Genomic DNA, 26,342 nt, shown 5'->3' on the forward strand with positions numbered 1-26,342 from the left:
AATAATTTGTATAGGTGCTAGGAATACAGTGGCATCTTGATCACTGTTGAATTCTTAACTGTCTAGTTCTTGGCATGGAATTCAATCAACATGTATTTATTGCAAATACGAATGAACAAATAAATTCTGGAATTTTCCTAGTATAACTTACATTTGTACTTAAGTTTTGTGCCAATTTGTGCTCTTTGACATACTCGCATATGTTAGTGTAACATTGTTTAGAAACAGTTACGTCAAGTGAATTTATTTGCTCATTAATTTTTACAAGACAATGTGGATTGTTATTCTTCCTCTTAATGTCTCTTTACTTTATCAATGACAGTAAGGTTTCCTTCAAGCTACCAGGGGATTAAAACACTTTGTGTAATGCTATTCTCTTTTTTGGAGGCGGGGGGAAGTTTCACCCTTGTTGTCAAGGCTGGAGTGTGCAGTGGCGCAATCTTGGCTCACTGCAACCTCCATCTCCTGGGTTCAAGCGATTCTCGTGCCTCAGCCTCCCGAGTAGCTGGGATTACAGGCGCCCGCCACCACGCCCAGCTAATTTTTGTATTTTTAGTAGAGATGGGGTTTCATTATGTTGGTCAGGCTGGTCTCGAACTCCTGACCTCAGGTGATCCATCCGCCTCGGCCTCCCAAAGTGCTGGGATTACAGACGTGAGCCACCGCACCCAGCCAGTGTAATGCTATTCTTAAATCACATATAGCCCTCAAGCCAGTTCTCTAAAGCTTGCTCTAGTTCCCCTTCACATAAGTCCAGAGCTATTGGTGAGAAGACAGTTTTCAGGAAAGTGGGATTCAGACCTGTATCCTGGGGATAAGAAGTCTCTGATTCATTGACAGGGCTCCAATGAATAATAATAATTTTTAAAAACATATAAAAGTAATATACTTTGAAAATAATTATGCAAAATTTGGAAAATTTACACTAAAGAAAATAAAAATTACCCATAATATTATCACATAGAGATGAAAATTATTAACGTTTTGGTGTTTTTAAAAATCCAGTCTTTTATATATTTGTGTATATTGTGTACATACATGTACTTGTTTTTTGGGGGTCATTAGTTCTATCTCTTGAAAATTTCATTCAGCACTACATCATGGATATTTTACCAGGTGAAAAATACATCATGAGAAACCTTTTCTGCATAGATTTTAAGTGTTCCATTATATTTATTTAATTATTATCCCAATATTGAACCTGTACATTGCTTTGCATTTTTAAGGAATATTAGGATACTGCAATTAATGTCCTGATATGGGTAGGCTGTGTCCCCACCCAAATCTCATCTTGTATTGTAGCTCCCATAATTCCCACGTGCTGTGAGAGGGACCAAGTGGGAGATCATTGAATCATGGGGGCAGTTTCCCCCATACTGTTCTCATAGTAGTGAATAAGTCTCATGAGTTCTGATGGTTTTATAATGGGTTTTCCCTTTCCCTTGGCTCTCATTCTCCTTGCCTGTCGCTATGTAAGACGTGACTTTGCTTCTCATTTGCCTTCCGCCATGACTGTAAGGCCTCCCCAGCCATGTGGAACTGTGAATTAATTAAACCTTTATAAATTACCCAGTCTTGGGTATGACTTTATTAGCAGCATGAGAACAGACTAATACATGTCCCTTACAAAAATATTTATCCATATCTCTGATTATTTTCTCAGTATAAGCTTCAAGAAATGGAATTAGTGGATCTGAGAGGACAATTCTTAGTAAGGACCATGATTTAAAAGAAGAAATGGAGCTCCTCAAAGACTCTCTTATACTGGCCATCTAAGAGTGCTCTTCACATCCTAACTTTGCTGACACTGAAAATTGTTTGAGGAATTCTTTGTAAGTTTGATAGGAACCAAATTATATTTTATTGTCTCAATTTTTTGTTACTAATGAAGTTGAAATAAAAAATATTTTATAAAGTCATCATGTAAATGGTTTGTTCATCTCTCTTACCCATTTTTAAAATTGTGATGTTCATGTTTTCTTTTCTTTTGTTTGGTAAGAATAGTTACATTAGCCATTTTATTGTTATATTTGTTGGAATTACATATCTCTAGCTTTTCACTTGCCTTTACTATATATATATGGACACTACAGGACCTTGATTATATATATATACATGTACATCTATATATATACACATACATATATATATATATATACACACACATACACACACACATCATATATCCTTTTTTTTTTTGAGACAGGGTGTTAATCCTGGCCTCATGCAATTTTCTTACACAGCCTCCTGAGTAGCTGGAACTATAGGCATGTGCCATCATGCCTGGAAACATATCTTTTTTTTTTCTGAGATGGAGTCTTGCTCTGTCACCTAGGCTGGAGTGCAGTGGCATGATCTCGGCTCACTGCAACATCTGTCTCCTGGTTTCAAGCAATTCTTCTGCCTCAACCTCCCAAGTAGCTGGGATTACAGGCGCCCACCACCACACCCAGCTAATTTTTGTGTTTTTAGTAGAGACTGGTTTCATAATGTTGGCTAGGCTGGTATTGAACTCCTGATCTCATGATCTGCCTGCCTCGGACTCCCAAAGTGTTGGGATTACAGGTGTGAGCCAACGTGCCTGGCCAACATATACTTTTTAATAAACACAATAATTAAATTTTTCTGCAATCAAACCCATGAGACTATTTTTTTTTTTCTGTAACTCCTTTGCCTTTGTGCTTAGATCACCTCTTCTCATTCGGAGACAAGTTATATTTTTATTTTTAATATATATGTTTCAAGATTTTAAAAATGGTTTTATATTTTACATTTAAATGTTTGATGCAGATGACATTTACTTTGGTGCATAGCTTAAGGTGAATGCTCAAGTTTATTCTAAATCACGATTTTTTCCTTCCCACTTGGTTTGTGCTAATGTCTTCATCACATCCTGCCTCATTCCACCTTTCCCTTCTGCATCCCAGACACACCTGCGGCTGAGATGACCTTGCATTGTCATCTGTGGACTTTTGCCACAATCCCTTACCAGCCCCATCATTTTTACTCTGTTTTCCAGTGTTATTGTCAGTTCACCTTCCTAGTGTATCACTCTGTTAGTATTATGCTTCTTTCCCCCAAACCAAGAGAAAGAAAGCCAAAATGCAATTCAAGGTCCTCTGCTTATCTTCCCAAAGTCACTGCCCATTAGTGTTGCCATCTCAGTTACCTGAGAAAAAGCATCAGTCATTCTAATAGCAAGTTTATATGCTTATTACCTCTACAAAGCATCTTTCACGTCACGTCCGAGAAAAGTGGCTCTTTATGGGAGAGAGGGTCTAGACAAGCCTGTGGCCCAGACCCTCTATCATCTGACTTTCTGCATTCAGACATTAATTACCCAGAGTCAAATTAGTGAGTAGGCCTTTCAGTTGACTTCCAGATGATTTAAGTCAAGGCAAATCAACCACTGTCTCCAAGTCATTTCAGATAACCTAGCCTCATCCAGCAAACCTTCCCAATTAATGCCACCTGTGTCAATTCCCCATTTGTCATTCTTCATGCATTCAGTTGGCACTAGATTATTGACACTTATTTCCTCTTGTACCCTTTTCAGTGATCCTATGTATCCTTGCATTCTCCCTCTTAAGAGGTCAGAGAGCAGGAAGGAACCTTACAGATCATAGAGTCTTGCCCTCATTTTACAATTGAGGTCACTGAGGTTGGAGAGGCAAAGGAAGGAATGGCCCAAGGCCATGGACCTCAGCAGCTCTCAAGCCTCGTGGAGTCTCCTTTCCTCTACTCCCTTTCCTGCTAGCCTTCCTCTGAGATCTGGCTGGGACCTCTTTTCTTGTCCCTGTATACAATTTCCCAGGTGATATTGCCCACCTTTATGGTCTCAGCAGCCAACTATAATTCCAAATCTATACCCCCTCTTTAATCTGTCTCCTGAGCTCTGGATGGGTGTGTCTGCCTCCTCAAGCAGCATCTTCACTGCTTTGTCTTAGCAGCATTTCAACTGGACATATTCAAAACAGAACCCCACCACCACCCCCTTTCTTCTCACTTGCTCCTGCTTCTATATTCTCAGCAATGGCACCATCATCCACCGAATAACCTAGATTAGAAGTGATCCTTAACTCCTCTTTCTTCCTCACCCCCCTTCCAATCAAGGGCCCGTAGGGTCCACTTCCAGCACATCTCTGGACTCTTTCCATGTGGCTTGATGCCCAGTGCTGACACCCTGGTCCAGGTTCCACCACCTCTCTCAGACTATGCCAACAGTTTCCTAAACAGATCTTCAGCTCTCCAGTCCATGTGGCACCCTGCAGCCTCAGTGACCATGCAGTGGAGGCAGGCCATCACAGCCCTCCCTGAATTCAGATTCCTCAGCTGTTTCCAAGGTCCTTGCCAAAGTGCCCCAGCTCCCGTGAAGCACTTTTGCTTGGAGCATTCTGCGTCCTTCTCTTCACCTGGTTAACCCCTACTTGTCTTACAGTTCTCCACGTAGCTGTCTTTCTCCCCAAAATGCTTTCCGTGACTCCTCTCAGCCCTCAAAAAGTCTAGCATGGGTAATGCGTCTTATGAGCCACTCCACCATCTCTGGTTTACTCCTCACATCTGGCCTTCTCACCTATGGGTCTAAGAGCCTCATGAGGCCATGAGCTGTGCTTTCTTTATCACCCCTAGCCCCGCACCTTGCACGGGCTCCAACACACGGGAAGAAACGCAACAAGTATTTAGGGAGCGACTAAACGCAGTGTCTAGGGCTCTATTCCACAGTGTCTTGGCAATTCAAGGGAAGAGTGGAGGATGGGGCAACCTCTGGGAGGCTTTCTCTTTCCTAGATGCAGTCCTTGAGTCCCCTTGTTGGCTTTCCCCATGCAGACCCCTCATGATGGGGAAAACTCTACGGAGCGGAGCTGCCCCCTCTGCCTGGTCCCGGCCTGCCATCAGAGCTCGCGCAGATCCCCGCCTGGAGCTTGGCCTGGCCGCCGGCGCCCCAGCACCCTGCTCAGGGCGGCGGTGATCTCGCGGTTGCGCAGGCTGTAGATGAGCGGGTACAGCAGCGGCGTGACGTTGGTGTAGACCAGCGCCAGGGTGCGGTCCACGCGCGGGGAGTAGCTGGCCCTGGGCCGCACGTACATGAAGGTGGCGCAGCCGTAGTGCAGGAAGGTGACTGCCAGGTGCAAGGCGCAGGTGGAGGCGGCCTTGCTCCGGCCTTTGGGGCAGCGCACGCGGCGCAGGGCGGCGGCGATGGCGCCGTAGGAGGCCAGGATGAGCACCGAGGGCAGCAGCAGCAGCACCAGGCAGGCGCCCAGCAGGGGCAGCTCGTCAGCGTAGCTCCGCGTGCAGGCCAGGTGCAGCAGCGCCGTGATGTCGCAGAAGAAATGCAGCAGCAGGCGGGAGCCGCAGAAAGGCAGGTGGAAGATGGCCACCGTGAGCCCCACGGACACCGCCAGTCCCCCGAGGCAGCAGGCCAGAGCCAGTCGCGCGCACAGCCCGGGGGTCACCACGGCCGCGTAGCGCAGCGGGTGGCAGATGGCCACGTAGCGGTCATAGGCCATGGCGGCCAGCAGGAAGCACTCGGCCCCGCCCAGAGCCACAAACATCTGCATCTGAAAGGCGCAGCTCAGGAAGGAGATAGGGCTGCCCCTGCGGTGGCCTGGCGTGCTCAGGTCGACCAGGGAGCGGGGCACCACCACCAGCGTGTAGCACAGCTCGATGGCTGACAGCTGGCACAAGAAAAGCAGCATGGGCTGCCGGCTTGGCATTGAGGCCACGGCCACTAGGATGAGCAGGTTCCCGCCCAGGGTGGCCAGGTGCACCCCCAGCAGCAAAAGGAAGAGCACGGGTCTCAGGTGCGGGAACTCGGAGAAGCCTTGAAGGAGAAAGCCGCAGGGCACGGTGGCATTGCTGGGGCTGTCCATGAACGAGCCCGCCCACAGGCACCTGTAAGAGAGAGGCACAGGAGGGTACGCATGCTCTGGCCCTGCGCGTGGAGGGGGAGTCGGGTGGAAGGTAGCGGCTGGACCAGGAATGGTGGCTGCAGAGAGGTCGCAACAGTTCATGGGTCCATTCCCAGCCCACCACCCCCAGTCCTCCTCACAAAGAAGTCTTACTGACTTGTTCGGAAAAAGAGTGCAGTTTTTGCTGCCTTCTGGACAAGAATTCCTATAGCTGCCTTCTCAACGTGCTCTTTCAAAAGAAGCCTGGATTTTAGCTCATGTGCCTCTATAGTCCAGTTATTATTTTGTGGGTCCTATAGGGCTGTGAGTATTGTGTCTGCTGCAGTCTTGAGACCCCCATGGCAGGAAATGTCTTTAGTTCTCGCTTCTGTCTCCTCCGGCCTGCCCTGTTCTGTCATTTCTAAGTTGCCTTCTGTGGTGTATCATAGAATCACAAAAACATAATGCAGGTGAGGGCCTTAGGGATCATCTCATGTAACTTCATAATTTTAAGAAGGAAAATAAAGTTCGGGTTGGGGGGAAAGGGGATTGTTGAAGGACGTATTGCTCACAGGAAGTTAGGAACAGAATCTGCATTCTGAGGCTGAATCCAGAACTTTCTATGACCCAGGTCCTGAAAAAAGGTCACTCAGGTCAAGACAATCCATATTTATTTAGTTTTAAGTAAAGACCCAGATATGTGCCAGGCTCTGGGGCAGGCACTAAGGCAGCAGGACATGCTTTGTGGGAGGGCTTCCCTGGGTGCATCAGGAACAACATGTCCCTAACATTTTTATTAATGCTTTGTCAACACGAGAAAAGGTGACATGTATTTGTTCTAACTTGACTTTTAGTTAGCAGTGCATTCCAAATTTGCCATCAGAACACCGTTTCATTCTAAGCATTATACGGTGACTCATTTGCAAGTAACATTTGGAAAACAGTGACAGTGTGCAGGTCAGCTGCATTTCTCATCATCCTTTGGGATGGAAGAACCAGGAGGTGGAAAGAGATTTGAGGCCATGCAAGCTGGAGGAGGAGGTTTAATTTTTCCAATCGATATTAATGAGATCTCTCTTTTATTAATTTTTAATTTTAAGTGTAAGCTCAACTATTTGCTCTTAAAATCACTGTTAATCAGTGTTGGAAGTGGAATTTCTTCATAGTTGTTATATCCTAGAGTAAAAGAGCAATAAAGCTGGGTCAAAGTGCAACAGGAAAGAACTGGAAGGAATGCAAAGAGTTGAGCTTTTGCTAATACTTTTTTTTTTTTTTTTTTTGAGACAAGGTCTCAGACTGCTGCCCAGGCTGGAGTGCAATGGCACCATGATGGCTCACTGCAGCCTCAAACCCCCCAGCTAAAGAAATCCTCCCACTCCAGTCTCCTGAGTAGCTGGGACTACAGACACATACCACCATGCCCAGCTAACATGATGGGGTTTCACCCTCTTGCCTAGGCTGATCTCAAACTACTGAGCTCAACCATCCATCTGCCTTGGCCTCCTAAAGTGCTGGGATTACAGGTGTGAGCCACCATGCCCTGCAAAATACCTCTTTTTGAGAGGAGAATTCTAAGGGTTTTTATTTCTCTGTGTCACTCTGTGCTCTTCCTCATCCTATCTGAGGGCAGCACTTTCAAATGGATGTTTTCAGTCTTCTAATGGAAGAGTAGGGTTGGGTTTTGGGTAGGTCTGAGGGAGGTGGATTCATTTCCCATCTGTTTTAGATCATTCACTTTTCAGTTTTTGGCCACCCTTCATGCTGTTGAGCAAATGTAACAAACCTGTGTTAAGTGCCTCCTCTTCGCCAATTGTTGTTTGCTGTGAACATGAGAGAGAGGCCTGGCTTTCTTGGAGGATTCCTGAAGTGCCAGGACAGCTCTCTTCTCTCCGCCTCTGCTCTGTTCTCTACTTCTTCCTCTTCATCTCCTTAGAGAAGTGTGATGAGCACAGGGGAATACAGAAGAAAAAAAAAAAAACACAGAAACATTCCAGTTCTTCCTCCAGGTTCATACCACACAGAAATGTAGATGACAAGCAAGTCCCACTGATGGCACCAATACCTAGCAGCTCAAGGTACATCCTGTTTTAAAAACACTCGTGTGGAAGTTAAAACAAGTTGATCTCAGAAGAAGTAAAAAGCAGGACAGAGGATAGTAGGGGCTGGGAATGGTAGGGGGAAGGGGGCTAGGGACAGATCCTTTGTTAAAGGATACAAAATTACAGCTAAATAGAATTTCTTATGTTCTATAGCACTGGAGGATGACTGTGATTAACAATTTTATATAGTTTCAAATAGTTGGAAGGAGGATATTGAATGTTCGCAACACAAAGAAATGATACATGCTTGAGATGATGGATATACCGTATCACTATACATTATATGTATCAAAACATCACTAAGTTCCCCATAAAAATGTGTAATTATTTGTCAATTACACAATAAAATTAAAAAAATCAAGGTGCTCTAAAGCAAGTCAAAGGCGCTAATTAAATGGAAAAGAGACTAAGGGGTGTTTCTGCTCTTAGAGTTTTTAGGAGGATTGTCACAAATTCTAGGAATGTATGTTTCAGAGTCTTTTCTCTGGGAGAGGGAGGGAGAACAGATACTTTCAAAGCTTCAGTGATTCAAATCCAACTCTACCCTAGCAGGAGAAGTTACAGAGAGAGAAAAAACACCACAAAGCCTGCCTAAGCCACCTTCCTCCCCCAGGGAGAGGGCAGATGTTCTTACTCTTCCGAGTGATGAATAACATCAGCTATAACAGCTAACATTTAAGAGACGGCCAGGCAATGCTCACAAGGACTTTGCAAATTTAATTTACTTATTTTTAGTGACAGCGCAATAAGGTAAGTGGACTCTCTCCATACCCATGTTATAGATGAGGAAATTGAGGCCTAAGGAAATGAAACATCATGTAGCTAAGTAACAGTATAGCCAGATTTATACCCAAGCAATCTAGCCCCCAATAGTCCATAGTCTTATCCACTATATAGTTGTCCTTATTTATACCTTTTCCAAAACATCCTTCCCTCAGGAGACACATCTTACCCTTCTTTTCATATCTCCCACCTTCTGCAGAAGAGAAATTACCCACAGTCTCTAGGCATTTCTGTCCTCAGATTTCCCTTTGTTGACATTTTTCTTGAGGACATGTGGATGTGAGCAGCAATGCAGATAATCTAAGATAGCAAATCTAAAAATATTTTCTCCTTAGCTTTGACATTCATTGCTGCTATTGTTATTGTTCCGGCAGATTCACTTTTTTAATTGGGTAAGACTCCATGGAGCACCCACAGAGTCATGGCTGGCTGGTGGCCCAGGACATCTGGATGTGGCTGAGAGCCGTGCTGGGCTGGAGATGCAGATCTGAGATTTGATTTTTTTGCTGTATAGAATAATTAAAATTATCTGCAATCATGATGTTTTTAATTGGCCTTTTCAACAGTCAATGGAAGCACCCCTAAACGGTGGATGTGGGTTGGGAGATGGGAGAGTTAGGCCAGTCAGCCCCTTTCAGGATTTGAGGATTCCATAGAATGCTGAACTGGAATGGAGCTTAAAGTTCAAACATTCCAGGCCTTCATGTGAGGTCCAGAGATGTCACTAATCAGACTTGGATCTCACCATGGTCTTTTAGCAGGAGAACTGGGCTAGAGCCTGATTCTCACACCTCTGGCTGAATGGTTCTATTTCTGTAAGAATTGTCTTCCAGAGTAGACCTGAGCTTACTGATCTAGTATTATAGTTTACAAAAGCACCGAATGAGAGGTGCTTTTATCATTTTATCAGCAGAATTTTATCATTGTCCTATAATAGTTTAGGATAAAATTTTATCATTTCCCTGATCTGGTAAGAAGTTAAACTTAGAAGATTATGAATATGCCTGGATTTCTTAACCTCATTTAATAATTCTTCATGGGCTTCTGGTCTATGAATTTATATAAATTATTCTGGAACCCATTTTTATCCAGTGATTCCTTTTAGGAATAATACACTATACATTCTTTTTTTTTTTTTTTTTTTTTTTTTTTTTTAGCCTTACTCCTTAGTGAAGTAAAAGGATCTCCATAGTTTATATTTCTGCTTTGTTTTTTTCTGAATGCTTGATTTGGGGAAGGGGCAAGGTAATAAACTCTTCCAAAGCCTCAGACTCCTCACTGATTCAACAGAGGGTAACAAAAGAGGCTTGATGATGATTCCATGGAAATAACATGTATAAATTTCTGGTACAGACTTGATACATAGTACGTGCACAAAAATACTGAAAGCATTTTTACTTTTATCCTTTATTACTTGACAGGCTTAGGTCATATTTTCTCTGAGTATTCTCCCTCCCACCATGGAACTCTCCATAAGCGTACTGTTTCAGGGGATTACCTAGTACCTTTTCTCTTTCTGAGGTGCAAGAAGCAAAGTGAGTGTATTCTGGGTGTGGGAACCTTATGAGGAGATGAGTAGACATAGATGTAGGGAAGTCTGTCTGTCTATCTGTCTGTCTTTCTATCTTCTATCTATCCCCCTATTTCTATCTATCTATCTTTCCACTTTTTTCCCCTCCTGCACTTCCTACTGTCTTTCTGAGTCTGTACAGGCTATGGAAGAAGACATCACTAGATTAAAATCCTGGCTTAATCACTTATGTGCCACATTGACTTTGGTTGATGTACTCAATTTCCGTGATCCTCAGTCTCTACATCTAAATGGAGATAATGATGCCTAATTCATAGGGTTGCTGTGAGAATCAGGCATATTATAAACATGTGAGAATCAGGCATATGTAATGGTACCATTACATAGTACCAGGCACAAAGAAGCTAATAAAAGGTGGTTTCTAATAATTTCATTTGACAACTCTCACTTCTACAATGTCATGTCAGTCTTTGTGCTCCCTCTGCATAGCATCTGACAACTGCAATTACTGTAACGCTTCCTTTCCCTACATCATACAGGCCTTTTTCTTGGTTTATGACAGATAACCTGAAAATAATTAATTTATATATATTTGCATTATATATGTTAAATTTAAATTTATTTTATAAAAGAAAACTCATTTACTATTCTTCTTTTTTTTTTTTTTTTTGCTGTCATGCAAACTTCCACATTTTTTAGTGTTTTTTTTCCTCATCAATTTGGTAATTCCTTTACTGAAAGGAGCTAAATGTCATCTCTGGATTTATCAACTTCACTGTGTTGTCCCTCCCCAACCTCTTATGATCTCAGCCTCCATCCCTGGGATATGTGTTATTTGCCTGCATGGTGTTTCTGTCTTGTGAGCCAGTTCCTTTTACATGATAAAGCCGCCTACTGAATCTGTGATGACTAAATTTGGTATGAGATCTTGTCAAGGTCCTTTGAAAGTCTAAATAAAAGAAACCCTCTGTTAGTTTCTTGTTGGCTTCCTTCTCTCTCAAAAGCATTTAACTATTAACAGATTCAATAGGGAATGTTTTCCTTACACAAACATTCTTGCTTTTCCCCCTTGATGGTGTTTTCTGAAGTGTTTAGTGATCCTGCATGTTATACAAATGAGATATCCTGGGTAGTTGTGGCGTTGGCCCTGGAGCCCTTCTTTAACATGATGGTTATATGGGCAGTCTTTTAGTCTGCTAGTTCTGGGTCAATTTGCGACCTTTATTTTTGCCTTTTGACCAACATGTTCCCCTCAAGCTTCCTGACGAGTCATAATTACCAGTCTTGGCAACATGGGCACCTGTGTTTAGACCTCCTGAATAGTTGCCACTGTCAGTTCTCTTTTCTGCAGAAGTCGATGGTGGGATCAGGGCTTTGAGGAAAGCATCATTTCAGGCTCCCTGCTCTCTTTTATTTTCATCTGGAGAGGAGCTTTGAACCAGGAAAATCTAGAAGTCCTGCTGATATTAGAGCTGACTTTGATGCTTAAAAAAAAAAAAATTCCCTACTTCAATGAGGCAGCACCCGTTTTAACTAATGTCTGTAACTCAGGCTTCTGCCAGAAGATGAGGGATAAGCTTCAAAAATGAGCACTTGAATGTTCCACATCAAAATAGTCTGGTGGAGAGACTGTCCCAGTTCTGGTGCTGTGAAGGTCAACTTCATCACACACAGATGCGTGATATTGTACTTTCACATTTTGAAAATGACCCTAGGCCTGAGGATTAGTTACTTTATCTACTTGAAAATTATTAGCGTTTAATAGGGAAGCTAGTTTGTTTTCAAAATTTGTTTCTAAAAATAACTATCATTTTCCATGAAGTTGGTTTTAGTAGACTTGAACATACTTTAAACTTCTAAACATCATTTTATGCTACAAAACAGCAAGAGATCTCCCTTGAAAACCCAGCAAGACCCTCCTTCTAAAATATGTTTTTCTGTTTCTTGCTGGCCATAGATGAGCGCTGGAATGAAGTACCAGGGCAAGGGAGCTGCCTGGATGAGGAAACCAAGGCTATCTCAGTACTGCCAAGGTGTTTTCATCATTCATCAAAATGCAAAAGAAAACATTGGTGAGAAAAACAATGTTGATCTCCCAGGCAAGCCACTTTCCAGGAGTGTGGCTGATTATTTTCAAATACTGCATCAGAAAGTTGCAGGCCCCTTGGAAAATCTGTCACCCCTGAGAGTGATGTGAGTGATTTTGGCTTCGGGGGCTCTTTCCAATGGGATCATTTCCCTGCTATCCAATTGCCTGCCTTAGGGTTTCCAGAATAGATCCCTGTGGTTGCTGAGAAAGAGCAATAAATGCCTAAATGATTCAGGACGCCCGAGGCTGGGCTCTGAGGGGGGCCCAGTCTCATCAGTGGGGAGTCTCTTCAGTGGCGGACCCTGTTATTGATGTGGTCTGGGGTCTGGGGATTTTGTTCTTTGACCAAGACAAAGGAGTAATACATGGAGACTTTCCTTCCTAGGCTTTGTCTGAGGTCAAATATTTGTTCTCCCATGGACCTAAAAAATAATCAAGGATATCATCTTCTTGAATATTCTCTATTCTGCTTCTAAGAGTTGAAGAAATAATATTTTCCTCAATTCTATTTTTACAGATTATTCTACAGAAACAACACATCACTGGATGCCGCTCACCATGCAATCCTCTGTGCACTTGAGAAAAAGACAAGACTCTCCTATTTTTAGATGGGAAAGCTGAGGCAAAACGGATGCACTTGGGCAAAATCATTTGATAAAAATGGAAGCTGAACCTCCAAGTCCTGGCATCGGTAGCTGCCTCATGTTCCTCCCGCCTCACTCCACCTCAGTGTACCCGCGACTGGAAGGTGCCACAGGCTGGAGCACACAAAACACTGTGTGCTTCGTGATTCTGATATGGGGTGCCAGATCCGGTGGAAGGAGGGTGGCTGCGTGGGAACAGATGCTCGTGTCACAAGGAGTTGTCTCTTGTGGGCAAAGCAAGCTGGAAAGTGTTTCGATTTCTTTATTTTCATGCTCTACTCTTGGTGCTTCCTTCTCCTCTGCCCACCAATCCCCCCAATGCCAGGCTTCTCCTTACCTGGGTGCAGAGAGAGGAACAACTTGGAGGTGGGCGGAGAGGGACTCAGTTCATGCTTGGAGGTGGGAGAGCTCCCAGGCAAAACAGAGAGGAGACTGTGGAGATGCCGTGGGCAGGTGTGGAGGAGAGGAAGAGCTTGAACGGTGAAAAACAAGAGGTGGAGAGTCTGGGAGAAGGGTGAGCAGCCAGAGTGGGGATTTCCACAGTAGCTTCTGATGAGCTATGTCTGGTCAGAACTATAACCTTAGCTTTCTTTATTTCCCTGGAGGGGTGGGGAGATAGGAAAGAGAGGAGTATACTAGTCTCTTCCAAAGGGAGGGCCAGAGCAAAAGCATCCTGTGATTAATTACTCACCACAAAATCCCTCTTCAAGGCTGGAGACCTAGGAGGGGGTTGGCACACAGACAATTCCTCTGCAGCTGTCCAAAGAAAAACAGCTCTTCCCATCTCAAGCAGCCCACCTGCCCAGTGTGCTGTCTGTCCTACTGGTCACACACCTTCCCTAGAGTGCTTCTTGCTTCTCTCACAGCAATTCCCATCTCTGCATGCTGGACCAGGCGGCCCCCTCTAGATCCCATGGTGAAGCATCAGGTGCTGACAGGTCTAAGATGTCTTTATTTGTTCAATGGATAGAGCAGGGAGCTGGCTGTCCAGATGCGTGAATGAATTCTCTAACTCTCACGTCTGCAGGAAACTGCTGTAGGAAGCCTGCACCAGTGGATTGCCATTCAGGCAGATCCTCTCAACTTTGAGAGCTTAAGGCTTGCTTTTGAGTTTGTGATTATGATCCTGCCTGTGTATATGTATGTCAGAATCATAGAACTCTAGAGGTCATGTTTTAATTAATTTATTCATTCATTGATTCATTAACAAATACTTATTGAGTACCTACTATGTGTCAGGCTGTGATCTGGATACTGAGGCACAGATTAGTGAGCAAAACAGACCAAAAGCTCTGTCTTCATGAAGCTTATATTCTACAGAGAAGAGATATACTATCATCAAATTAAGTCAATTATGTAGCATATTAGAAAGTGATAAGTCCAGTGGGGAAAAATAAAGGAGGATGATGGGGAATGTGAGGGGCAGCATGTAATTTTAAATAGAATGTTCGAGGAAGGCTTTCATGGGAAAGTGATATTTGGTGCAAAATGTGAAGGCGGTAAAGAGGTGAATTATGTGGCTATGTTGGGGATGGACACTACAGGCAGAAGAATTAGCTAGTCGGGGCTCCGAGCAGGGAGCAGGTCTGGCATGTTCCCATCCCAGCAAGGAGGCCAGTGTGGCTCTGGTGGAGTAAGCAAGGATGGAATTGCAGCAGGTGAGTCCAGAAGAGTGATAATGGACAGCCAGTTGGGGGTGCCTTCCAGGTGATTGTGGGAACTGGGCTTTATTCTGAGTGCAATGAGGAGCCACTTGGGGCTTTCAGGACAGGATGGCAAAAAAAGGATCTCGCTGGCTGCTGTGTTGGGAACAGACTGTATGGGACTAGGTAAAAGCAAAGCAGTCAGCCTCACAATAATTTGGGTGAGGGAAAATGTGACTTGAATAAGATTCGCTGTAGAAGTGGTGAGATATAAGCGGATTCTGGATATAATAAAAATATAGAGCCAGTAGGATTTTCTGATGGATTAGCTAAGGAGTGTAAAGAAATAGAGGAGTCAGAGTGACTTTTTTTTTTTTTTCCCTGAGCAACAGGAAGTGGAGAGCTATCATTACCTGAAAGGAGGAAAGCCTCAGGTGGAGAAAGTTTTAGAGGAGGTAAGATCAGAGGTTTAGTGCAAGACATGCTAAGTTTGAGATGTCTATTAGATACCCAAGTGGATCTGTCTAATGGGTATTTAGACAGATCCACTGGGATATCTGTCTCAATGGACATGTGATCTACATGTAGTTAACAGGATAAGTCCAGTTTAGACAAATTTGAAGTCATCAAATGTAGGTGGCATTTACAGTGGTAAAACTGGACTGAGCACAGTGGCTCATGCCTGTAACCCCTGCATTTTGGGAGGCTGAGGTGGGTGGATAACTTGAGGTCAGGAGTTCGAGACCAGCCTGGCCAACATGGCGAAACCCTATCTCTACTAAGAATACAAAAAATTAGCCAGGCATGGTGGCGCATGCCTGTAATCTGGGCCTCTCGGGAGGCTGAGGCATGAGAATTGCTTGAATCCAGGAGGCGGAGGTTGCAGTGAGCCAAGATCGTGCCACTGCACTCCAGCCTGGGTGACAGAGTGAGACTCCATCTCAAATAAATAAATAAATAAATAAAACAAAAATAAAAAATAAAGTGATAAAACTGGAGGAGATCACTATGAGAATAAGGATAGCTAGAGAAAAGAAGGGGTCCAGAAGGTTATCCTTGCTGCGCTCCAAGGTGCTTGAGTTTGGAAACATGAGACAAAACCAGAAACAGAGACCCTGGGAGAGTCTGTGGTCTCCATTTTTCCACTGAGCAAACCACAGGCTTGTGTTCTGCCTATCTCCCACTTTGCACATGTACAGCATTGTAGAATATTTACATGGAAAAGGATTCTATGATATAGTAGAGTGACTTCCCCTATTGATAACAAACAATTATGTCAGTCCCTACACAACTCTTATGCTAAAGGTAATGGGGAGGGTTGAATGGTACTCATTTGGGCAGCTTTTTTTTTGGCTATGTATACTTTCAGAAAGAATTTACCTCGCCTAGATCACATGACTAAAATATAAGAATATTAATACCCGCTGTGTCTAATTGGCAGATTGTTTTGAGATTTTAAATGAGATCTATTTATGAAAACATTTTGTTAATCCTAAAGCACCACACCAATATCATCTATTATATTGTAGAGCCATGATCCACACAATTTCCAATCTAGAAGTCCCTCTCAACTTTTCCTGGGACTGAGCTTTCAGGACTTAGAGTTCCTTCTCCTTCTCATTCTTTTTCTGCACATAGTCTCCCAGTAAAGTGAAAACCAGCTGAGAAAAGATTCCGTCTGGACAGGCCTCCTTGGTGATTAAGAGTCACAAATGTGATGATATCATTCGCAAACAGCAGTGTAGTCGTGGTTCAGAATTTTGGAAACAGTGCCAAGAGGATCTTGGACATAATTTTCAGGGTGTAAAAGCCCTGCACTAAAGTTTACCAGTGCCAAGAGTTTGACGTTTTCTTCTTCATGTTTTCTTTGGCTGGAGGCTGGCTTTAGTTGAAGAGTTCTGTCAACAAATGGAATTCTCTATTTGGGACTGGGATTCTTCAGATTGGTGGTACTTCTGCCTCTTGCTGTGAGTTTCCTCAAACTTAGAGTCCTGTGGGATCTGTGTTTGAACAGAGACTGGAAATGCTTACCTCATCTCCACATTTCTTAGCCATTTGTCACCAGACTGCAGATTGACTGGTGGGATGCCTGCTTCTAGAGAGAAAAGATACTGCTTTTCTCTGACTCCAGCTGAGAAGAGGTTGCTTAAATTACGAATTTTATGACTATCTATGAACCTAAGGAGGAAAAGTTAATTTCTTTTGAGGGTTTGCATAATGTTTTAAAACAAATTTATAGAAATATAGATGATGCAATTTAGGAGACTGGAACAGGAGAGGGTAATGTATTAGAAGACTATGTATGCAAATATATGTATTTGTATAGGTACATGTGTATTTATTTATCAGCTGAGAAATATGGCATCAGATGGTAATATATATATATATGTGCATATATATATTTGCAGCAGGTAGCACCTAAATTTTATAAACATTAAAGAACTTTGAAGTCAGAAAAAAAAAAAAAGAAATATTGATGATGGAAAAAAGCAATAGGGTAAACCTAAATTATTAAAAATAAATAATACATAGGAAATAAACAGCATAGAAAAGAAACAAAAAAGAGATTGTTACCAAAAACCATAAGTTTTTTTTTTTTTGAAAACTCTAAGAAGGTGGATAAATTTCTGGAATTTTCAAAGAGCAAAAAAGTGAAAAGATACAAATGAATAAAAAATGAAAAGGTAGAAATTAAAATAGGTCTAGTAGAGATTAAAAATAATAAAAGAATATTATTAAAAAGTATTGGTGGATAAAATAGGCACATGTCTGAAGATAAAAGCCGAATTGATCCCCTAAAAAGCAGAAAACTTAGAATAACCATCATTAATGGCTTTGAATGGCTATGAAAAAATAATATCTCGCTCTCTTCACTACTCCCATGTAAAATAATTTTACGGGTAGATTTCACCAAAGTTTCAAGAGACACATGATTCCCAAATATTATGTAAGTTTTTTCAGAAAATGAAAAAAAAAGAAAACATTGACAACTCATTTTATAAAATTTGCATAATTTAGAAAATGCAAACACTAATTTTATAGATAAAAGCATTTAAAAATATTATCCAAGTTCAACATTTTAAAAAGCAGCACATTTTTACAATTTTCTCAGGAATAGAAAGATAGTTCAACTCCAGAAAATCTAAAACAGAGTCATCTCAATATACATGAAAAAAAGATGAAAATTATTAGAAAGCTAGAAATAGACAGAAATTTTATAATCTAATAAACCCTATGTACAAATATTCCACAACAAATTTCATGTTTAATGGATAAATCTGAGGCACTTATTTTCAAGTCAGGAACTACATATATGTGCTTTGTATAAGTGATACCTGTCAGCACAGTGTACTAACAATTTTAGTCAATACAGTGAAAAAGAAAATAATTGTTATAAATAATACATTGTAATTATTTGCTGATGATATGATCATTTACATTTAAAATGCAAGAGTATTAATGGCAAACTAGTCACACCAATAAGAAAGTTCAGCAAAATTTTCTAACATAAGATCAACATATAAAAGTAAATAAGGTTTCTCTATATCAACAATATTATATTAGAAACCATAATAAAAAGAAGCAACACACTCATAAAATATATAGAAATTAATTTTTTTAATGCATAGGGTTTTAAAAAAAATTATAAAGCCCTAGTAAAGCACAAGAAAGAAAGTTCAAATAAATGGAGAAATATACTATGTTCATGAATGGGGAGACTTTATCTTGTAAATACATTGGTTTTTCTAAGTTTGGAATATATTTAATGCATTTCCAATAATAATTACAACAAGAACCATGGGAAAAATTCCATATTGATTTAAAATATATAGAGAGAAATAAAGGTCCTAAAATAATTAACACAGATTTTAACTTTTGAATTAAGGTGGAGAGAAGAAAGGATGACCAATCCTTCTAGATATTAACAAATACTGCAAAGCAACAATTAGTAAAATACATTCACTTTTTGTATAAGAATAAGTAGATATACAGTACAAGATTGACAGTCCAGAAACAGACTGATAGCTCTACATGAACTTGGTAAATGATGGTGATGGCATCATAAATCAGTGGAAAATGTTTTAAGTTTAAAATAAATGTTTTATGGAAAGTAGGCTAATTATATGAGAAATAATCAGTTAAATGCTCCAGATATACCAAGAAGATATAAAATACATAGTACTTTTCAAGAAAAATTGATGGATTTGACTATAAAAATAAATAGTTTGGCTAACACAGGACAGCATAAGTCAAAATAATAGTCCAGGAAGTGATATTTACGTCATTAATGACAAAAATTCTAGAGTTATATAAGGAAAATCACTAATTAATTTAAAAATTAGACACAGGATGCAATTAAACTGTTTAACAAGAGGAATTTGAATGGACAAGTCTTTGAAGAGAGTCTTCTCAGCATAGCTTTTAGGTAGAGAGTAACATTTAAATGACCATGCAATCTCTTTCTTCTTCATTTTAACCATGTCTTACCATTAGACTTTCAGGATCAAGCTATCTGTTGCTAAGAAACAAAAGCAAAATTGCCTTTTTCTCAACAGATTTAAGTGAAAATCAGTAGTCAGTTCAGGTGTGACTCTAAGAAGACACATTGGAGAGTAGCTATGCTGGGCTTACACGAAACTAGCCACGTGTGTTGGCTCACATATCTATCTTGCATTGGTTCCATGTTCCTTCTCATGATCCTCTGATCAGAAATATTTTTCACAGTTATTAGTTACAATTTGCTGGAAATTGCAACCCATTATAGTTTTTTTCCCTTGTTTTCTTAAATTCAATAATAAATATATGTGACACTTTTTGAACTATTTACCAAACGTGACTTTGAGGCTACGTTACCAACTTCAGCCAGGTGGTTTAACACATTTGAGCATCACACTTGATGCTTAAAAGGTGCTAAGCAAAATATTAAATGAATCCAGCAGGAACAAATGAGAAACCCATTTATAATCATTGCATTGGCAAAAATCAGAATGCCGGAAAGCATAAGTGTTGGTGAGGTTGTAGAGAAACAAGAACTCTTCTTTACTGAGAGTGGAGGGATAAATTAATGTTGTTATTCTGGAGAATAATTTAATAATACTAGTGAAATTCATATATTCATATTCTATGTCTTTGCAGTTTCATTACTGAGTATACACCCCTCAGTTACTCTTCTGGAGATATATTAAAGATAAGTTCTCAGAAGTTTACTTACTGCAGCACAGTTTGAACCAGCAAAGAGTTGGAAATAACTCGAATGCCCATTAGTGAGAAATGGATAAGCAAAATGTGAAATATGCAAGTAGTGGAGTACCATGCAGTAGTTAGAAGCAATAAACTAGATTTAAGTATATCTACATTAATAAATCTCAAAAATATGATGATAAGTAAAACAAGTTAGAAGAAGAAATGTAGCAAAATGCCAAGTATGTTAAAAACACAACAGTGAGTACCTGCATGTAATGTCATTATAATGCTACCAAATATAAGGATATAAAGAGAGCAATCCTGCATGACTGATAATATTGTACTATAAGCTGATTATTGTAAAGTTAGTTTTTTTGCCTCTAAAATAAAAATAAAATTTGCAGTAACCTTCAAAATTAGTAAATAAAATTTTAAAATAGAACTATTAGAAGCTAGAAACGATTTGGGTCAGTGTGAGTCTCATGTATACAAGTTCCATTCACATTTATTGTGCTACACGTTTTCTTATATCAATTCATTCATTCTATGAATTCATTCTATGAATTCATTTATTATATCAATTCATTATATCAATTAGTTTATGGTCACCTGTTAACTTCACTCCCCCCAAAGTTAGCTTTTCCCTTTTTTCCCTGAAATCAGTGGGAATGGAGAAGAATATAATTGCTTATTAATAAATAATACCATTTTAATGATTTTTCCTTCTCTTATTATCCATTTTTCTCATTTGAGGTCTATGATATCATGAGTTGATATCAGAAAGTCTTGTTACCATTGTCTATAAATTTCTAAGATTACTTTTACCGTCTTTGATGATTTCTGGTAATAAGGGCTGGGCAATATAGGGATGCGGACAATATTTTCGATCTACTTGCAATCACATAATCAGTTTCCTAAATGAAGTAATACTTCATTTATGGAAACTTGTCAATTTTCCTGTCAGTCTGTCTTCTGGTACATTTTCAGTGACTTCAGCATTTATGTTATAATATGCTAACCATGCTTCCCATTCTTTACTATTTCTATTCCTCTGCTTAGCTAGTAGCAAGGAGATCCTTAAGCCCCATGACCGATTGTCACTAACCTTCCTCTAAGATATCTCCTTTTAACTATATGCCTTTGTTTATATAGTAAGACTGCCCACTTATTATAATTTCAGCCACTCCACTAGCTTTGCTTCTGATCAGACACTTGGCAATTTTTCGATTACCAATTCCTGGCCAAAGTTCACGTGGGTTCCTATACATGCTTAATAATTGTCTGCTCAGTTGCTGATGAAATCTCCGTATCTCTGCCAATCAACCTTCTGCTTTTCTCAAGCCTACTCCTGCTCACTTTATTCTCAGACAGATGTTTTTTATTTATTATTGCTACTCCTGCTCCTTCTTCCTCTACCACTACCACTACAATAGCTTAGGAAAGCTCCTGGAACATAGTAAATGTTCACTCATTTACACAGTGAACTCAATAAATGTTCACTGCTGTTCTTATCAATGCTACTACACTACTGTTAAGTCTCCTAAGACCACCACATGGTGAACACTTATTATATGTCAAGCCTTGTGCCAAGTATTTTACATGTATCATCTCATACAATTTAATACATTTTTACTGAGAACATTGAAACCATTCAAAAAGTAATCTTTAGCTTTTTTCAAAATTGATTTCCTTATAAAGTAATACCTTTTAATCTCACAAAAGAGGTCTGCTCACCCTGTCCAAGACCAACACCTTGATATGTATTTTCATCTTCTGTCTTTTCTATCATTTCCAAGACCCTGTTTTGTTGCCTTCTGACTTCTAGATTCTTCAGTCTCTTCCAATGGCTCCTTTTTTGGCCTTTCAATATGCCTAGGTCTAACTTGTCTTGAAAACCCCCAGGTCTGAATGTTTTTCTGTAAAAGATTCTTTCATATTTTTCTCCTGCCTATCATTGTGCATACCATTAGGCATGTTATCAGTCTTTACCATGCCTTCTTCTTGACTGAATTATGTGCCCTTGGAATCCATTTCTATTCTTTCTGAACTAATCATTGATAATGATTTCCTAGTTACCAAAGTCTTCTTCTAACTACTTAATCTCTATAGGCTTTTCTAATGCATTTTGCCCCTTTGATCACTGTATCCTTGAATCTCTTTCTTCTTTGGCTTTTATGATAGGACAAGCTCATTTCTATTACACGCTCCCCTCCCTCTTTAAGGCCAGACGGTGTGTATCATGAGGCACCATCTGAAGGATCTTGGAAGTAGACGCACAGAAGGTTGGGAAAGGGGCAGCAGTGGAGTCAGGATTTACATTGTCAGAAAGAGTCAAAAGGACCCAAGAAGGCAAAGAAAAGCAGAAGATTTGTTTTCCTGGCATCAATTAATAACAAAGGTTTCAGGAGAAATATTATTAATATTAGTCAAAGAGCTGACAAAAACTGATGGATAGCTGAGATACCTGCAGTAGTTTTAGGTGAAATATTATGAAGGTCTGGGCAGAGTTGGCCAAAGAGTTTTGGCTAGTTCAAAAACTGATGGAGCTAGAGCAAGAAAGGGCAGCAGATGTGCAGGTGGGCAGTTGGGTGGGCTGACAGGGAGGGAGATAGGTTGGTGGACAGAAGAACAGATAGAAAACAGGAAAAAAAGACCAGGCACGGTGGCTCATACCTGTAATCCCAGCACTTTGGGATGCTGTGGTGGGTGGATCACATAAAGTCAGGAGTTTGAGGCCAGTTTGGCCAACATGGTTAAAACCCATTTCTACTAAAGATACAAAGATTAGCTGGGTATGGTGGTGTGTGCCTGTAGTCTCAGCTACTCAGGAGGCTGAGGCACGAGAATCGCTTGAATCTGGGAGGCAGACATTGCAGTGAGCCAAGATTGTACCACTGCACACCAGCCTGGGTGACAGAGCAAGACTCTGTCTCAAAACAAAAATAAAAAACAAACAAACAAACAAACAGAAACAGGCAAAAAGTTAAAGCGAAAGAGACCTAGCTCCATTTACTTACCTTCTCCTGATGGAAGTTACTCCTTGGTTGTTTTTGCTCAGAGGCCTGGGGATAGTGACAGCAGGCTGGGTGACTGTGGGATTAAGTGAGGAGCTGGGTTGAGCTCACCATTGGCAGTGAAATGAGTAGAACCTCATAGGGGTACAGATCTGATGGGCAAAGCACTTGGGCCATCATCATCCTCCTTGTTTAATAAGCATCAGTCACCTATACATTTTTAGAGCTTTTTATTATAGCAATTTTCAAACATACACAAACATAGTATACTGAGCTGAGCCCTCACGCATTTATTATCCAGTTCAATACCTATCAACATTTTTTCAATTATGTTTAGTCTGTGTTTGCTCCACTGCCCTTTGGTGTTTTTATTTTTGCTGCAATGTTTTAAGTCAAATCCAAAGTATCCTATTATTTCACCCACAAATAATTTAGTACCCACACCTGTTTTATATTGAAGCATCCGTATGTTTTTAAAAGAAGCAGTAGCTGAAAGCCCAGAGGGCTCTGGAAGTGGATAGAGTAGGGACTTTGATACTAGTGCTTTAGGTTTCCTTTAAATTTTTTGGCTTTGAGATGCCCAAGGACTAGACCTTATTCCTTAAATTAAAGCAGGGTTTTCATTTCTTAGGCAGTCAGCTTGCTCTTTAAAACTGAAATTTTTATTTTGGGTAAAAAGGACTTTGCCATTTGAATGTCTGTGATAGGTAGCCACAGAACCATTATTATAATCAAATTCTAACTCTGAGAGATAAATAAGTACTAGAGAAAAATAGACTAACCTACTAGGAGACATATGAAAAGACATAAAACAGAATTAACAATGTAGTACTACATAGAGTGCCTCAAATCAGCAATACAAAAAATAGGTGTGCTCAATGACAGCAAGCCAACTATATGAATTGGAAATTGGAATATGTAATTCAGGAAAAGATTCCTTTTCTAATGTGAGACTTATTACAATCAGTGATGGATGCACTAATTAGCTTAATTGTGGTAATTACTTCACTTTATATGTAGATAAAATTGTCACATTGTACACCTTAAACGTATACCATTTTTTTGTCAATTGTAACTCAATAAAAAAATTTTAAACAAAAATCTCTCAAAATAAAAAGTTCATTTCATGCTATGTTTTAATCATCTTTATTAAGAAGGGCAAATTACATAAAACCAGGACCATGTAGAAAACCTGGGACATGTGGTCCACACTGCAGTGAGTTGAATTTGGGACATTTTATGCCCCGAGTGGTCAGAGAAGGGTGGTGTCGAACTTAAAGGTAGGACTTAGTTCAATTTGCTCAGCAACCAATGTAAAGACAGGAAGGATTTGTGTAAGGTAGTAGCAGAAGCTAAGTTTAGAAAGGGACAAGGAGCTGAGGAGGTGAATATCTTAAACCGTTTTGTGGAATGTTAATGCCAAGCGAATATTCCTAAGTTTTCACTGAAGAAAGTGTTCTGTGGTCTAACACATTTTGAAAAAGTTGGCTTAAGAAAACTTCCAATGTCTTGATAATATATTCAGTTTCTTAGCGAATGTGCGTGTACATGGAGAAGTGGTGATAGCAGGTAACATTTCTTTTTTTCCTCTTTTTTTAAATGAAGCATCTATTAATATTCAGGGAGTCTAGTGTTTCTCAGCACATGGATTAGGAAACAGCATGTTAAGAAATTGACAGCTTATCCTAAAGGATATGCAGAACCACAGAAGGCTTTTCAGTGAGAGATGAAGTGGCATGTTACCAAGATTAATTTGGTGTAGCTTTCAGATGGAATGAAAAGGGAGAAAATGAACACAAGGAGAAGACTATGGTAATAGTTCAAGGGTGAAGTGACAAGGACCTGAATTGGAGCAGTGGGTGTGTGACTGGAAAGAAGAAACATATGGGAGGCAACACAAAGTAAGAATCTTCAGCTTCAATAGATAACTGAATGTGATGGGTAAGGGTGAGGCAGGAGTCAAATGTTATTCTGAGGTGTTGAGTCAAGGAAACACTTGAGACCATTGATGGAAATGGACCCATACACATAGACAGTGCTAGTGAGCTATAAAGGATGCCGAGCTTCACATGGCTGTGCAGGTGATTATGTACAACAGCTGCTGATGTAGGTACGAAAGTGAGGTGAGAGTCAAGGCTGGGCATATCGGCTTGGGAATTTTTATAGCTGGGCTTTGGGTGGTGGAGGGCTGGTATGAAGAGTGTGCAAACCTTATAGGCAGATTGGAGTTTCAAAAGAATACAGTGTGTGTAGTCAGAAGACTTGATTTCTAGTTTTATCTCTGTCAGTAATTCTTTGCAGTTGTGGTCAAATTATTTATCTTGCCTGAACCTCCTTATATATTTAGGAACAATAAAAATGCCTGCCTCGAAGGATTGTTGTCAAGGTTGAATTACATAATGTCTATGGAGTTGCTTTGTAAATTGTAAAGGGCTGTACCAGTTTTAGTTCTACTATGAGGGATAGGTCAATAGAGGTGCAAACCTAAAATATAAATGTCAGATCCAGAGTTTAGTCCCAGAGTAAGTAGGCAGTGAGTAAAAAATCACTCTAGTTCATGCCAACAGACATGCCAGAATCCATGGAGCTGAACTACTATGGAGGAGGGAAGGAAGGGTCAAAGTGGCAAGTGATTTGTAACAAGGACTTCTGAGAGCAATTATTAGGGATCTACTCATTGGGAATCCGAGGCATAGGCCGTGGGCCACAGGTTGCTCAAAATGAGGTAAGAAATCCAAATCAATAGGTCTGGGGCGGAAGATAAAGACATAAATTCCTGAGGCTTAGAATGCCAAGAGCAGAACAGAAACAAAAGGAAGCCTCCTGTCAAGGCTAAGCAGGTGAACACACAGCAAGAATTAGCCACAGAGTTGGGAGCACAGCATACTTCAGGAAGCCCTTAATTAATAAAAACACAATTATTTTATAATCAATGCTAGCACTTAGTGTGTGTGTCAGGAATTATTTAATACAAGCTCTTCTTACAGCAACTTACAATGACTAAATCACTTAATCCTCTAACAACCCCACTATCATTAGCATTTTTCAGATGAAGAAGCTGAAACCTAGAAAAGCAAAGTAATTTGCCCAAGCTTACATAACTAGTAAGCAGCAGAGCCAGGATCTGCAGGCAGTGTCATTGGCCTCAGAGTCCAGCCCCTGTACTGCTATGCTGCAGTTGCCAGCGTTGAGAGGGGGCTAGAAAATGCAGGTCACCCATCCCACCATCCACACTCCCACGGTTTGGGGGTGGTTATTTTTTAATCTCTGTTCTCTGTATCTTTATAATCCTGATACCCTGTTATGCCATTGATCAGTGTATTCATTATCACTGAGTATTACTCCTAACACAAAGGATGGCTTACTTTTCTTATTCTTTTGGAATTGGAATTTTCCTCTATTATGGAGGCAGTATGATAGACCAATGTAGGGTGTACTTCAGGTTCAGAGAAGGTTGGATTTGAGTA

General features: G+C 40.5%; 1 protein-coding gene across 1 annotated transcript; it reads right to left on the bottom strand.

The window, feature by feature from the left end:
* Window positions 1–4,826: 4,826 nt before the first annotated feature.
* Window positions 4,827–5,956, bottom strand: LOC100461372 (olfactory receptor 10AC1). The gene has a single exon (XM_002818603.4). It carries the CDS (start codon window positions 5,868–5,870, stop codon window positions 4,893–4,895), a length of 978 nt encoding a protein of 325 aa, XP_002818649.2. The 5' UTR covers window positions 5,871–5,956; the 3' UTR covers window positions 4,827–4,892.
* Window positions 5,957–26,342: the final 20,386 nt, after the last annotated feature.

Source organism: Pongo abelii, chromosome 6 (assembly GCF_028885655.2).
Source record: "Pongo abelii isolate AG06213 chromosome 6, NHGRI_mPonAbe1-v2.0_pri, whole genome shotgun sequence".
Taxonomy (NCBI): Eukaryota; Metazoa; Chordata; class Mammalia; order Primates; family Hominidae; genus Pongo; species Pongo abelii.